The sequence below is a fragment of the Scyliorhinus torazame genome, chromosome 14, assembly GCF_047496885.1.
Source record: "Scyliorhinus torazame isolate Kashiwa2021f chromosome 14, sScyTor2.1, whole genome shotgun sequence".
NCBI lineage: Eukaryota > Metazoa > Chordata > Chondrichthyes > Carcharhiniformes > Scyliorhinidae > Scyliorhinus > Scyliorhinus torazame.
Genome location: NC_092720.1, coordinates 19,342,873 through 19,358,412, shown reverse-complemented (window position 1 = coordinate 19,358,412; position 15,540 = coordinate 19,342,873). Strand labels below are relative to the sequence as shown.

General features: G+C 47.1%; 1 protein-coding gene across 3 annotated transcripts in view; it reads left to right on the top strand.

Annotated features, from left to right (window-relative positions):
* The window catches only part of LOC140389564 (neprilysin-like), a 284,568-nt gene that overhangs the window by 249,847 nt on the left and 19,181 nt on the right, over window positions 1-15,540 (top strand). For all 3 annotated transcript variants that reach the window (XM_072473793.1, XM_072473795.1, XM_072473794.1), the window contains exons 18-20: window positions 9,635-9,754; window positions 9,845-9,978; window positions 13,393-13,458. In XM_072473793.1, coding sequence (XP_072329894.1) covers window positions 9,635-9,754; window positions 9,845-9,978; window positions 13,393-13,458 — 320 coding nt within the window. The remainder of the gene's footprint in view (window positions 1-9,634; window positions 9,755-9,844; window positions 9,979-13,392; window positions 13,459-15,540) is intronic.

Below are 15,540 nucleotides of genomic sequence, written 5' to 3'. Positions count from 1 at the left end.
TCACCCACTAGGAGGACAAAGTCACAAGATTCCATTGTTTAAAATAAACATTGTAAACCCTACTATACAAAGTCAGAGAATTAAATCAATTTACGATATATCTTTCTGAAACTCTTAACATTCAGAAGTAAGTTGAGGTAAATATGAATTCACAGAAAAATTGTGCTTGAACACACCATGGTGCGCGTTAAATGGCAGATGCAACCAAGGCAGATCTCATGGATTTCTCAACTACCTACCCAGATGTCAGTGACACCATGTGTCAAAATTGTGACCCCCTTAAGAGGAATTTCAAAGATTTAGCCCTTGAATTCCCTCAGAAGCTGTTCCAAATTGCTTGCCTCATTGACTGTTCATATCTCAGTGGCTGGACTGCTTCTCCTGAGATTGCGTTTAAGGGATTCACAAAGCTTAACTCCCAATTCTAATTACCAGCACATTTCCAATTTTTTCATGGACCACCAGCTTCACGACACTGGCACTGCCCCTGGGTTTCTCTGAACTCTAGTTTCCCGACAGCACCAAGCTATAACTGGGTCCCAGGACTTCTCTAAGCCCTAACCGCCTGGCCCAGAACCAGCGACCTTCTGCCATCTTCTCAACTACCCAGACTTTCTCTGAACCCCAACTGCCTGCTACCTGGGGCACCTTTCAGCATAACCTATTCCCCTGCTGCACAACACTCATATATATTGAAACCAGAGAACCATCTTAATTTCCATCCTTGACTATTCACAGGATTCACTGAATGCTTTTCAATTAATTTAGCTCTAATTCTGAAAACAAACCATCTCCTTGGACTGCACTTCTTTGCAAGCAGTGTGAACATCGGACGTGATCTACCCGAATGGGGACAGAGTCCCATAGCGCAAGATTAGCCCGAGTTTTCCTGGAGCTCACAGCCCCGAGAAGCAGCCCACTATCTAATGCCCATCCAGGCAGATCGGAGGCCTCATTGTGGAACTGGCCGACCAGGCCACACTTAGCCAGACTTTCTATATTGAGGAGCTCCACTCGCCGAACTGCTGAATGCAGTGAGAGGTCAGGATGGCATTTTTAAATGGCACCCAGATCTCATGAGCCCCCGACGTAACCACAAAGCTACCCCCCCCCCCACCCCACCCCCCCCACCCCCCCACCCCCAAGCCCCAACTCACAATAAGTGGGTCCTCGGCCCTCCCAACATCCCCCATACCTGCGCAGGGCACCCCCCCCCCTCCTGCCCGATCACCGCCCCGCTTAAAATGCCAGCTTGGCAACCAATATCTGAAAAAACTTATGCATGAAATTAGTGATTTTTCAGAATTTACAGTGCAGAAGAAGGCCATTTGGCACATCGAGTCTGCACAGGTCCTTGGAAAGAGCACCCTACTTAAGCCCACACCTCCACCCTATCCCCGTAACCTAGTAACTCCACCTAACCTTTTTTGGGGGGGCACTAAGGGGCAATTTAGCATGGCCAATCCACCTAACCTGCACATCTTTGGACTGTGGGAGGAAACCGGAGCACCCGGAGGAAACCCACGCAGACACGGGGAGAACGTGCAGACTCCGCACAGACAGTGACCCAAGCCGGGAATCGAACCTGGGACCCTGGAGCTGTGAAGCCACAGTGCTATCCACTTGTGCTACCGTGCTGCCTCTTTAACATTGAGCCCCCTTAAGTTAAACTTTAATCTTCCTAGAAATAAACATTACCTCTAAAGTACCATGAACTAGATATTTGTATCAAATCGCATATTGAATGCACGGGGGTGGGAGCAATTACACAAGTTGACTCTGGCTCGTTTGGTGGAGCAATTGAAGAGTGAGTTTAAAAGGTGGGATGTGCTTCCGTTGTCATTGGTGGGGCGGATGGAGTCCGTAAACATGAATGTGCACCCGAGGCTTTTGTTTGCATTCCAGATCGTCACAATTTTTATCCCCAGGAAGGTTAACTCGTTGATATTGGAATTTGTGTGGGTGGGGAAGGCCCCTCAGGTTAAGTAGACGCTGTTGGAGCGGGGGCAAGGGTGGTGGGGCGGGTTGGCCTTGCCAAATGTAATGAATTATTATTATTGGGACACAAATATAGCCATGGCAAGGAAGTGGGTAGTGGGAGAGGGGTCGGTACTAGAGCGGATGGAGGCAGCCACGTGTAGGGGTACTTGTTTAGCGTTATTGACAACACCTCTGCCGCTCTTCTTGGCCAGGTACTCCACAAGTCCGATAGTAGCGACGGTCCTGAGGGTGTGGGGACAATGGCAAAGCACTTGAGGCTTGAGGGGGCCTCGGTTTGGGCCCCAATATGTGGGAGTCACAGGTTCGCTCCGGGGGAACTGGACGGGGGGCTTTCAGGGTTGGCGGCGGGCGGGGATTGACTGGTTTGGAGATCTGTTCGTGGAGGGCAGCTTCCCGAGTTTGGAAGGACTGGTAGAGGAATATGAGATGCCTAGCGGAAACGGGTACCAATACTTACAGATGCGGAACTATGTGAGAAAACAGGTGCCGCCCTTTCCTGATCTGCCGCCTCCGGGGTTGCAGGACAAGGTGCTGTCGAGAACAGAGGTTGGAGAGAGCAGGGGTGTCAGAGGTATATAAGGAATTGATGGACTCTGAGGACCCCCCGATAGGAGTAGTTAAGCGAGAAGTGGGAGGAAGAGCTGGGGGGTGAACTGGAGGCTGGGTTTTGGGAGGAACCTTTGAGGAGGGTGAATGGGTCCTCCTCATGCACCAGGTTGGGTCTCATCCAATTTAAGGTTGTCCTTAGGGCTAGAATGAGTAGGTTCTTTGAAGGGGTGGAGGATACGTGCGGGGGGGGGCCTGCGAATTATGTTCACATGTTTTGGGCCTGCCTGAAGTTACAGGGAATCTGGCGGGGTTGGCTGGCGTGATGTTGGAGGTACTGGGCGTGAAGATGGTCCCGAGTCTAGAATGGGCAGTGTTTGGAGTGTCCGAAGACCAAAGGGAGTCCAGGGGGTGAGAGAGGCCAATGTTCTGGCCTTTGCTTCTCTGGTAGCCCGGAGACGGCTCCTGTTGGGGTGGAGGGACTCGGATTCTCTGAAACCGGGGATGTGGGTGAGCGATCTTGCGGATTTCCTCAATTTGCCTTAAGGGGGTTGATGGAAGAGTTTGCCTGGAGGTGGAAGCAGTTCATGGACATCTTCCAGGTCAGTTATGTCAGCAGTGGGAGGGAGGGGAGTGGGGGGGTTGACACAAAAAAGTGGAGGCAGAGAGGGTGGGGGTTATGGTAGGGAGGCAGGTTGCGGTTGTTGGCTATTTAAGATCATAAGACCGTAAGACCATAAGACATAGAAGCAGAATTAGGCCACTCGGCCCATCGAGTCTGCTTCGCCATTCAATTGTGGCTGATATTTTTTCTCATCCCCATTCTCCTGCCTTCTCCCCACAACCCTTGATCCCCTTATTAATCAAAAACCTATCTATCCCTGTCTTAAAGACACTCAGTGATTTGGCCTCCGCAGCCTTCCGCGGTAAAGAGTTCCACAGATTCACCACCCTCTGGCTGAAGAAATTCCTCCTCATCTCTGTTTTAAAGGATCGTCCCTTTCGTCCGAGATTGTGCCTTCGGGCTCTAGTTTTTCCTACAAGTAGAAACATCCGCTCCACGTCCACTCCATCCAGGCCTCGCAGTATCCTGTAACTTTCAATAAGATCCCCCCTCATCCTCCTAAACTCCAACGAGTACCAGACCCAGAGTCCTCAACCGTTCCTCATACGACAAGTTCTTCATTCCAGGGATCATTCTTGTGAACCTCCGCTGGACCCTTTCCAAGGCAGCACATCGTTCCTTAGATACGGGGCCCAAAGCTGCTCACAGTATTCCAGATGGGGTCTGACCAGAGCCTTATACAGCCTCAGAGGTACATCCCTGCTCTTGTATTCTAGCCCTCTCGACATGAATGTTAACATTGCATTTGCCTTCCTAACTGCCGACTGAACCTGCACGTTAACTTAAAGAGAATCGTGAACAAGGACTCCCAAGTCCCTTTGTGCTTCTGATTTCCTAAGCATTTCCCCATTTTTAAAATAGCCTATGCCTAAATTCCTCCTTCCAAAGTGCATCACCTCACACTTTTCCACATTGTATTTTACCTGCCACTTCATTGCCCAATCTCCTAGCCTGTCCAAATCCTTCTGCAGCCCCCCTGCTTCCTCAACAGATCTTTGTACCATCTGCAAACTTAGCAACAGTGCCTTCAGTTCCTTCTTCCAGATCATTAATGTATATTGTGAAAAGTTGTGGTCCCAGCACCGACCCCTGAGGCACACCACTAGTCACCTATTTATTGAGTTACGATGTGTTCTCCTGTTTGTTATCTGTGGGTTATCTTTTTTATCTTGGTTGTGGTTTTATTTGATGTTTATTATTAAATGCCTTCATAACAATATGTTAAAAAAAATTTGAACAGGACTGGACAGCGTAGATGCAGAAAGGATGTTCTCGATGGTGGGTGTGTCCAGAACCAGAGGAGAAATTTCTTCACCCAGAGAGTGGTGAGCCTGTGAAATTTGTTATCACAGGAAGTAGTTTAGGCCAAAACATCTTGTGTGTTTCAAGAAGCAGTTAGGGTGAAAGGGATCAAAGGATATGGGGGGAAAGGGGATTAGGCTATTACGTTGGATGATCAGCCACGATCATGATAAATGATGCAGGCGACCCGAAGGGCCGAATGGCCTCCTCCTGCTCCTATTTTCTACGTTTCTATGGAACACTAAGTGAGGACATGCTTTATCCGTCAATTTTCCACCAGTCATGTTGCAGGCTATTTTTCTTAAACTGCTCCACCTATGGCCAGTTAAGGAATTGCACCAATGAGAACTGGAAAGAAAACCGTAACCTGGATTCCTGTGTCTCTGGGGCAGGATGCCAGATTGCCTGGCAGCCTGATTGAAGAGGTTAAAATCAACAGGATCACAAACAAAAAATAATCACAATGGGGGGAATCTTGTCTATTAAAAAGTGCTTACAGTGTCAACTTTCACAAACCTATTTACAATGTTAAAGAAAGAGAGAAATTGCATTAATGTAGCACCTTTCACGAACTCAGGATGCCTCTCGTCACTTTACAGGCAGTGAAAACCTCTTAAAGTGTGTTCACTGTGGGAACATAGGAAATTCATCAGCCATTTTATGCACAGCCACCTCTCACAAATAGCAATATGATAAATTGCCAGATAAACGCTTGTAGGTATTGTTGGAAAGGGAAATGTTGGCCAGGACATCAGGAAGAATTCTTCTGCTCTTCTTCTTCAAACATAACCATTGGATCTTAAATGATCATACACCTCAGATGGCAAATGGGGCCTCAGCTTAATGATCTTACCCAACCAACCATTGTCCAAATGCAACCCACAATAGTGAGATGCTGCAATTTATTTGACACAGAGTTGTGAACGAGGCTCCATCATAGTTAAACTCAATAATGTCTTGGCCCATAATCTAACACGTGCTAAGTCCTGTGCACCTATCACCCTTATGCCCACTCACCTACATTGGTTCCCAGTCCACTGATGCTTCAAAAGTTAAAATCCTCATCCTCAGTGTTCAATCTCCCAACCTCCTCGCCGTTCCTCATCTCTGTAACCTCTTCCAAATCTCCGACCTGCCAAAATATCTGTGCTGCCCAAATTCTGGCTGCTTGCCCCATCCCTGATTTTCAGTGCTCCACCATTGGGGGTCTTGCCTTCAGCTTCCAAGGTCTTCCATCCCTAATGTTGTCGCCTCTCTACCTCTCCCTCCTCCTCATATACAATCCTTCAAATTGACCTCTGTGAGTGAGTTAGTCTTCAGCAGTGCTAATGTCTGACCAACAGACCACAATCAGTAAGAATGAACAACAACACCTCCTCCACAATAGTCCTCAGTACCGGGGCCCCGCAAGGCTGCGTACTTAGCCCCCTACTCTACTCCCTGTACACACACGACTGCGTGGCAAAATTTGGTTCCAACTCCATCTACAAGTTTGCTGACGATACGACCATAGTGGGCCGGATCTCGAATAACGACGAGTCAGAATACAAGAGGGAGATAGAGAACCTCATGGAGTGGTGCAGCGACAACAATCTCTCCCTCATTGCCAAAAAAACTAATGAGCTGGTCATTGACTTCAGGAAGCAAAGTAATGTACACACCCCTGTCGGCATCAACGGGCCGAGGTGGAGATGGTTAGCAGTTTCAAATTCCTAGCAGTGCACATCTCCAAAAATCTGTCCTGGTCCACCCACGTCGACGCTACCACCAAGAAAGCACAAAAGCGCCTATACTTCCTCAGGAAACTAAAGAAATTCGGCATGTCCACATTAACCCTTACCAACTTTTACAGATGCACCATAGAAAGCATCCTATCTAGCTGCATCACAGCCTGGTATGGCAACTGCTCGGCCCAGGAGCGCAAGAAACTTCAGAGAGTCGTGAACACCACCCAGTCAATCACATGAACCTGCCTCCCATCCATTGACTCCATCTAGACCTCCCGCTGCCTGGGGAAAGCGGGCAGCATAATCAAAGACCCCTCCCACCCGGCTTACTCACTCTTCCAACTTCTTCCATCGGGCATGAGATACAGAAGTCTGAAAACATGCACGAACAAACTCAAAAACTGCTTCTTCCCCACTGTTACCAGACTCCTAAACGACCCTTTTCTGGACTGACCTCATTAACACTACACCCTGTATGCTTCGTCCGATGCCGGTGCTTATGTAGTTACATTGTATATGTTTTGTTACCCTATTGTGTATTTTCTTTTACTCCCTTTTCTTCCCATGTACTTAATGACATATTTGAGCTGCTCGCAGAAAAATACTTTTCACTGTACCTCGGTACACGTGGCAATAAACAAATCCAATCCTCCGGCTCGGTGACAGTTTTTGTCTGATTATGTGCCTGTGAAATACCTTGAGGCATTTCATTTGGGTAATGACGCTATATAAATGCAAGTTGCACACTCAGCATTCAAACCTGCATCTTCAACTGGGGCCTACGGAATAAATCCAGCATTTCTGCTAAATGTACCTCATCTTTTCCAACTAATGGGAAGGATGGTAATGAGGCAGCTATAATTGAAACTGCTGGTGTGACGTTGAGATCACTGTAACATGCAAGAATCAGAGGAAACTATAATTGGAAAATAGCTCCATCAGAGAAAATTGGTCTCTAATTGAGTTATTATATCCCAGTCACCATGGCGCCCATTACACAAATGTATTTTGCTGCTAATGTCTCCAATTTAAAAGAAAATGCACTGTTTCCCTGATGGAGGCAAACATGGACCTGTGAATTTTTCACCAATAGTAAAGGACCTGATCCAAAAGTGGACACCACGTGCAGCGTTTGTAATGTTTAATTTTTGGTTCCACCTTCGATCATCTCTTCAGCAGGACTGCTCACTTCTATAAATGGTTTGAAGGTCATGTTCAGATGTGCACCTTGTACAGACCAGTATCTAATCATACGACTGCATTCTCTGGGCATTGGCAATTGCTCGGGCAAGCAGTTCATCAGAGGCGCCTCTCAAAACTTCCTGTAGGCTCACTAAAAAAGACTTGAGTGAGGTGAGACTGGGTATGAATTTATTAGGCTGCTTTATATTAGACAATAATGGAGCATTCATTTGTCACGCAACTTTACATTAATCGAAATAGCTACATACCCCTCCATGTGAGCAAGAAATTATATACGCTACACTATCTGTCTTAGTCTGCATACATAGTCAGCACGGTAGCATTGTGGATAGCACAATTGCTTTACAGCTCCAGGGTCCCAGGTTCGATTCCCGGCTTGGGTCACTGTCTGTGCGGAGTCTGCACATCCTCCCCGTGTGTGCGTGGGTTTCCTCCGGGTGCTCCGGTTTCCTCCCACAGTCCAAACATGTGCCGGTTAGGTGGATTGGCCATGCTAAATTGCCCTTAGTGTCCAAAATTGCCCTTAGTGTTGGGTGGGGTTACTGGGTTATGGGGATAGGGTGGAGTTGTGGACCTTGGGTAGGGTGCTCTTTCTAAGAGCCGGTGCAGACTCGATGTGCCGAATGGCCTCCTTCTGCACTGCAAATTCTATAATACTTAACTTCTTCTGGTTAGCCTTATAATTCCTATTTCTCGACACTTGCAATTATTGCCTTTTGGCCATTAATGGATAGTAAAGTGTATTCGATTTAATTGACTTTTGAAATTAATATCAATACTGCTGAGCATCCCTTGTCAACGTTTATGCACCCTTTACTTTCCAATCTCATTGTTTCATCACTTTCTTTTCTTCTCTCTTCATTCCTGCTTAATTCACGTTACTCCTGTGGAGGCAGCAGGCAGATGATCTCCCAGTACAAAGGCCACACTTTCATGTTCCACCCCCTCCCTGGCACTCCACACTCCCCTGGGAGTGGGATAAGAGTCAGGGATGAGGAGCATGTAATCGGGTGGCATGCCCATCTTCTGCTTGCTGCCACTGGAATTGTATCAGTGGCGGAGGGGGGGGGGGGAAGAGAGAGAGGTGGGCAGGGAAATGTAAGGCAATCTCTGGGCCAAATGAGGCCACAAAGTTGTCAATTAATGGCTCCCACCTACCCACCCATCGCTGCTGTTTTGGTTTAGCAGGATGCACCCATGCCATTTGACAAGGCCTCCCGGTGAATCATGGCAGCCTTGTTGTTGGCTGAGAAGATTGGGGTTTCTGTTGATCAGGTGCCCTGTGCCCACCAGAGGCCCTTCACCCATCCCCCTCCCCCTCTCCCTCCCTCCCCACCTTCACTTGTTTATCCCCTCAATGACCCTTCCCCTCCCCATATCTGGCAGGCTCTGGCAAAACTCGCCGACTCAACTTTCACCCAGCTCCATCAGCGACCATTTTTAGAGGTTGACTGCCTCTCCTCTTGGTGCTTCTGAGACTGGAGAGCCACTGGCCACCCAAATAGGGCGAAGGCCCTGCTCTGAGCCGATTGACGGCCCAGAGTTTATAAAAACAGTTTGGAGCTTCCAGGCCTTGAAAACCCTGTGTAAAATTCTGGTCATGGTTTCAGATTTGGCTCAGTGGTTAACATTCAGTTTCTGAGTCCGAAGCTTCCCTGTTGGGTGTAGCGACTTTCTTATATTCCTGACTCTATTTGGGACTCACCCCGAAGCGTACAAATCTTTGCAAGTACCTTATTAAATTATTTCATAAACAGGAATGGTATATATCGGGTCACCCCTCAGCCTTTGCCATAATGAATATTATTTTATAATCCAGCGCAAAATCATTTCAGATAAATTAATTAGCTTTGGTTGTGGTGTTAGTCATAACTCAGTCGGTAACTCGCAGCCCAACTTCAGAGACTTGAACATGCAACACAAGTTGCGACTTTGGTGCAGTACTGAGGGGGTGCTACACTTGCTGGAGGTGTCGCCTTTCACGGGAGATGCCACACCAACGTCCCACCTGCCTGTTCAAGCGGCTGTAAAATCCCCTGTGACACTAGCCGAAGCAAAGCAGGCGTTGGTAAGTTCTAAGTAAACGTGCACAGGCCCTAGCACAGGAGAGCAGGCGGCGTGAGCTGGGTTTTTGCAGGTCACAATGGCTGGTTTGGTCAAGAATGTTCAAGGTGAGGAAATTGAAGCAGCCTTTTTATTCGGCAATTAACCAAACTTTGTTTTGTGCCAGTTTTCCCAGCTGGCATCCTTCAGCCACCTTTCTTTGGAAAAGGACAGCCAAGTGCTTTGAACTTTGGTGCTATCGGCATGGTTATTGGTCACGAAATCACTCATGGATTCGATGACAATGGTAAGACTTGCCAATTAATTTTAAGCAGCACTAAATGTGGGTTTACCGCCAGCTGTAGTTCTAACAGATCCATCTGTGTACCTGATGCAGGTCGTAACTTTGACAAAGAAGGAAACCTCATGGACTGGTGGACTAAACAATCAGCCAGGAACTTCAAAGACCTTTCACAATGCATAGTGAACGAGTATGGGAACTTCACATGGGATTTGGCAGGTGGACAACATGTATGTCAACAAGTTAGAAACTTCCGCTTTACCTGTTCTGATTCGAATTGGTTTCCACAGCACAGAAAAAGACCATTTGAACCATCCAGTCCATGCTGTACTCGGACTGTCCTTCTTGGAATTTAGAAGGATGCAGGGGGATCTTATAGAAACATATAAAATTATGAAGGGAGTAGATAGGATAGATACGGGCAGGTTGTTTCCACTTGCGAGTGAAAGCAGAACTAGGGGGCATAGCCTCAAAATAAGGGGAAGTAGATTTAGGACTGAGCTTAGGAGGAACATCCTCACCCAAAGGGTTGTGAATCTATGGAATTCCTTGCCCAGTGATGCAGTTGAGGCTCCTTCATTAAATGTGTTCAAGATAAAGATAGATAGTTTTTTGAAGAATAAAGGAAGAAAGGGTTATGGTGTTCGGGCGGGAAAGTGGAGCTGAGTCCACAAAAGATCAACTATGATCTCATTGAATGGTGGAGCATGCCCAACGGGCGAGATGGCTGACTCCTGCTCCTAGTTCTTATGTTCTTATGTTCTAAAATTACCAGAGGGGCTGCTATGGTCACACAACCCTGATTTTGATACTTGGCTGTGTTGGATTCACTCATATCACCCATTACGGATGCTACAATTAGCCAGTTGAAAGACAAAGATGGTTTTGCCAACAGAATACTGTCTGGTCACTTGTTCCGGAAAACACAATTTCTCCCCTCCCCAAGTCCTGGTCAAATCATCTCCTGACACTCGCCTTCCAATGCTGGTGTGCATGACCCACTTTACTGAGATACTAGCGAGCAGTTAGCAAGTGTATCTGAGCATGGAAATGTAGTTGTTGAAGCAAAGCTCTTTGCAAGTGGCTAAATAAATATACAAAACTTGGAAATGCAAACCAGTCATTTGGTGCGACCAATCTACCAGCAATTATCCTCCATGATTAACTTAACGACCTTGTCCCTAAACCTTTTCAACCACTTGCCCTTCATCCTCCCACCCAGCCTAATCCCAAATGTTGACATAAATCAAGCATTTCCTGCAGAGCCAGAACCTCAATGGAAGTAGGGTTTAACAGACAGCTAGGTGCAAATTCCTGACTGTAGTTTTCTGGCTCCGCTATCAATCCAGGACGTGGAGTGTACAAGAGTCAATTTCCACTTCCCTGTGTTAGAAGACCTGAATCAGGATGAAAAAAAATCACTTAAGGCAAATGTCCGAAAGTAATTTGGAGATGGCCTTGATCTGAAAAACCGGCACTCCTGAAACCAGCAAAGGCATAATTAGTGCATTAAAATGAGAGTCCTAAGCTCTGGTTAGAACACAAACACAAACGTTATTGTTGGTCCGTGCTGCCACCACCAATTTCTCAAATCTTGGGCAGTAGAGCTTGGGAGGAAATCATTTGTAATACTACTGAAATGGACTGGGAATCGCAGTTAGGTAAAGCAAGACTGACATTTCACATTTTCTTCATTGATTTTGGAGCCCATTTAGTATCTTTGAGTTCAAGTCTTTGGTATGTGTCCCAATTTCATGGTTCTTTTAATGCACCCTGACCAGTCCCTCCACCCCTGATCTGTTCAGCCTTTCCTTTTTAAGTTGCGATTGCATATTCACTTCTATCTTTGCCTTATCAGAATTCCTGCCTTCCCAAAACCTGCTAGCAAAAAATATTTCCCCACTACATGATTGAGGGTTATGTCTATCCTGGAGAGGTGGCCAACCTTGCCACTTTTCTTCACTTATAGTTGTGCACGCATTTAATCCTTTTGATCCCAGTACAGTTCTGGTAAATCTACATTGCACATCATTCAAAGCCGATGCTTCTTCGTGAGGTTCAGCACCCAGAACTGAACACAGTACTCCACACTCAGCATGCTGGCACAGTGGTTAGCACTGCTGCCTCACCGTGCCAGGGACCCAGGTTCAATTCCGACCTTGGGTGGCTGTCTGGAGTTTGCATCTTCTCACATGGGGCAACATGGTAGCATTGTGGATAGCACAATTGCTTCACAGCTCCAGGGTCCCAGGTTCGATTCCCAGCTTGGGTCACTGTCTGTGCGGAGTCTGCACATCCTCCCCTTGTGTGCGTGGGTTTCCTCCGGGTGCTCCGGTTTTCTCCCACAGTCCAAAGATGTGCAGGTTAGGTGGATTGGCCATTCAAAATTGCCCCTTAGTCTCCAAAGGTTAGTTGGGGTGACGGGGTTAGGCTGGGGGTGTGGGCCTGGGTGGGGTGCTCTTTTAGAGGTTCAGTGCAGACTGGATGGGCCGAATGACTCTCTGTACTATCCGGATTCTATGATTCTATGAAAAGGCATCTCACCACAGCTCTGTATAGCTGTTCCCATATGAAACTCTTAATTTACTTACTCTGCATGCGTTTTGCTGGGAACATTTGAACAAAAAGAGACCATTCAGTCCTTGATAACTCAAATAATTGTATGTTGAGGAGGCATGGGTCTAAAGCGAGCCTATACCTTAAAACGGGTATCCTTTCAAGACTCTCCCAGGCACCCAGCGTGAACTGGTTTATATAGTCTTGCTCTGATTTCCTAATCCTTCTCCAATTGAGGTCGCTGTGCTTAATTACCAATTTAAAGTATGTATCCTATTGTAGCACAACTCCATCGTTAACATTTGAGCCCTTCATGTAGATCACGGTAAATCTGTATTTTAACTCTACTGACCTGCTTTGATTGCAAAATCCTTAATTCCCCTATCTTACAACAACTGAGTAAACTCAAAAGCTTTAAAATTTTCAACTGGCCCTGGACCTCAGCAGCTTTCTAGGAGGCAGATGTCAAAGTTCCCATTGCCATTTGTGTGAAATGCTTCCTGACATCGCCTCTAATTGTAATATTATGCCTGCTCGTTCTGGAGTCTCCCAACACAAGAAACGGTTTCTCCCCAACCAGTCTTATTAATTGGGTCGATCATCTTCAGCAGCTCAATTAGATCGCTCCTTAACCTTTCATATTCAACCTCGTCTATTCAAGCTGACCTTACGGTTCAACCCAATCAGCATGATATGATTTTGGTAAATTTTCACTGCCACCCCTCTGAGGTCACAATATCCTTGCTGAGGTGCAGTGCCCAGAAATGCCCAGGTCTCCCCAGAACTTTGTACAACTTCAAGGTAACTGCCACAAATGGTACAGGTAATGCGCCAGGTGGTTTATTCATGAACGACGCCGGTTTGAAAATGCACTCGCCACATTGCCAGAAGCTGTGCCCACCTAACCACACAGTCAACTTTCCTCCATCCGCTTTGTGTTAAAGAGGCTTTCGCCAATGAAGAACAAAACCACATTACTTCAATATCCATAGAGACACGGACTCATTAACATCCCCGCGGTGAATAGTCCTGAATTCCACTGCATTTACTAATGTGATCTATGTTATGTTTCGCTTATCAAATTGCAGCTGAGTGGAATTAATACACTGGGAGAGAACATTGCAGACAATGGAGGTATCAGACAAGCCTACAAGGTGAGCGAGCCTCTTTGCCTTCTGTAAACAAATACTTGTGTTTATCTTTAACATAGTGAACCCTCCCAAGGCACTCCACATGACCAATTTGACACCAAGCTACATAAGCAGTATGATCAAAAGCGAGGTCAAATAAGTAGATTTTACAGAGTGTATTGAAGGAGGAGGGAGAGGGGTAAAGAGATGATATTGAAAGTGAATTCTTTGGTTATAAATACATTTCCCCTCAAGTTACTCTTGTTCAGCCTGTGACAGTTGCTAAGCATGCAATCTGTGTCAACCTAATGTGGAAACAGGATCAGCTGTTCAATTTGTGCATTGGTATTACTTTACAGTGATTTGGCAAGTGAGCAGTGCAGGATGCTGGAACTCTGTCAAATGCTGTAGTTAGCTGGCTGAAATATTATTCACCGCGTGACGCAGACTGAGCTGCACCACACTCGGGGGGAAAAGTGCACTCATGTCACTCTATGGGCTGGATTTAGTGCTCCCCCACTTGTGGAAGGGGGCATGTAAAGTCTATTGGGTGGCCTTCCGAACACCTGACTTGCAGGGGAGAGGCTGGGTGAACTATCTAACATTTTCTGCTTTCGCCACAAAATTGGGAGCGTTTCTTCTCCGGGCAGCTGCTTTGACCGAAAATCCATGCTTGAATCTATTGACCCGTTAAATAGCCAATGAGTGGCTAACCTTGTCCCCGCTGGTATTTTATTTGCAATGGCGGGGGTAGGGGAGTCTGTATCATGCGGAAAGCCCAGCAGCTTTAGTTGCTTGGGTTTGTGTCAGAGTAGGGAGTGCCTCAGCTTGGCAGAAATCTCCTGTCTTGGGCCCTTCAGAGAACTTCCCCCCCCCCCCCCCCCCCACTCACTTCAAGGGCGGCATGGTAGCACAGTGGTTAGCACTGTTGCTTCACAGCGCCAGGGTCCTGGGTTCGCCTGGGTTCGATTCCCGGCTTCGGTCACTGTGCGGAGTCTGCACGCTCTCCCCGTGTCTGCGTGGGTTTCCTCCGGGTGCTCCGGTTTCCTCCCACAGTCCAAAGATGTGCAGGTTAGGTGGATTGGCTGTGCTAAATTGCCCTTAGTGTCCAAAAAGGTTAAGTGGGGTTACTGGATTACGGGGATGGGGTGGAGGTGAGACCTTGGGCAGGGTGCTCTTTCCAACGGCTGGTGCAGACTCGAAGGGCTGAATGGCCTCCTTCAGAACTGTAAATTCTATGATCCCAGAAGTCCCGAAAGATGTGCTGTTAGGTGAATTGGATATTCTGAATTCTCCCTCAGTGTACCCAAACAAGCGCCGGAGTGTGGCGACTAGGGGATTTTCACAGTAACTTCATTGCGGTGTTAATGTAAGCCTACTTGTGACAATAATAAAGGTTATAGATTCTTATGGGTCATCGTTAACCCGCTGGCCTCTTGAGCTCTTGAACCCAGACCCGCTATGTCCTCCGCTTCCTTAGCTGAAACCCCCAGTCCTGGATTTATCTGGGCTCCTCAATTTGGTGAGACTGCCTATAATCCCAGTAATCATCTTCTCCTGGTGGGCACTACTGGGACTACGAAGCTACCAGCCCTTTGATTGGCCAGCAACTCCCTAAGGCAGGACCTGCACCCAAGAATGAGACTTAACTCTCATCTTTAAAGCGATTAGCAGGGCTCCCCACGTTAAAAAGCTGCCGGGCAGCCTCTAAGATCACGGGTGGGCCACCCTCGTTGACCACCCTCCCTCCAACCTGTTCACCCCCTCCTCCCCACTTTTATCTATAATGTGGAGATGCCGGCATTGGACTGGGGTGAGCACAGTAAGAAGTCTTACAACACCAGGTTAAAGTCCAACAGGTTTGTTTCAAACATTATTTCGGAGCATTGCTCCTTCCTCAGGTGAATGAGGAGCTATGTTCCAGAAACATATATATAGACAAATTCAAAGATGCAAGACCATGCTTAGAATGCGAGCATTTGCAGGTAATTAAGTGTTTACAGATCCAGAGATGGGGTAACCCCAGTTAAAGAGGTGTGAATTGTCTCAAGCCAGGACAGTTGGTAGGATTTCGCAGGCCAGATGGTGGGGGATGAATGTAATGCG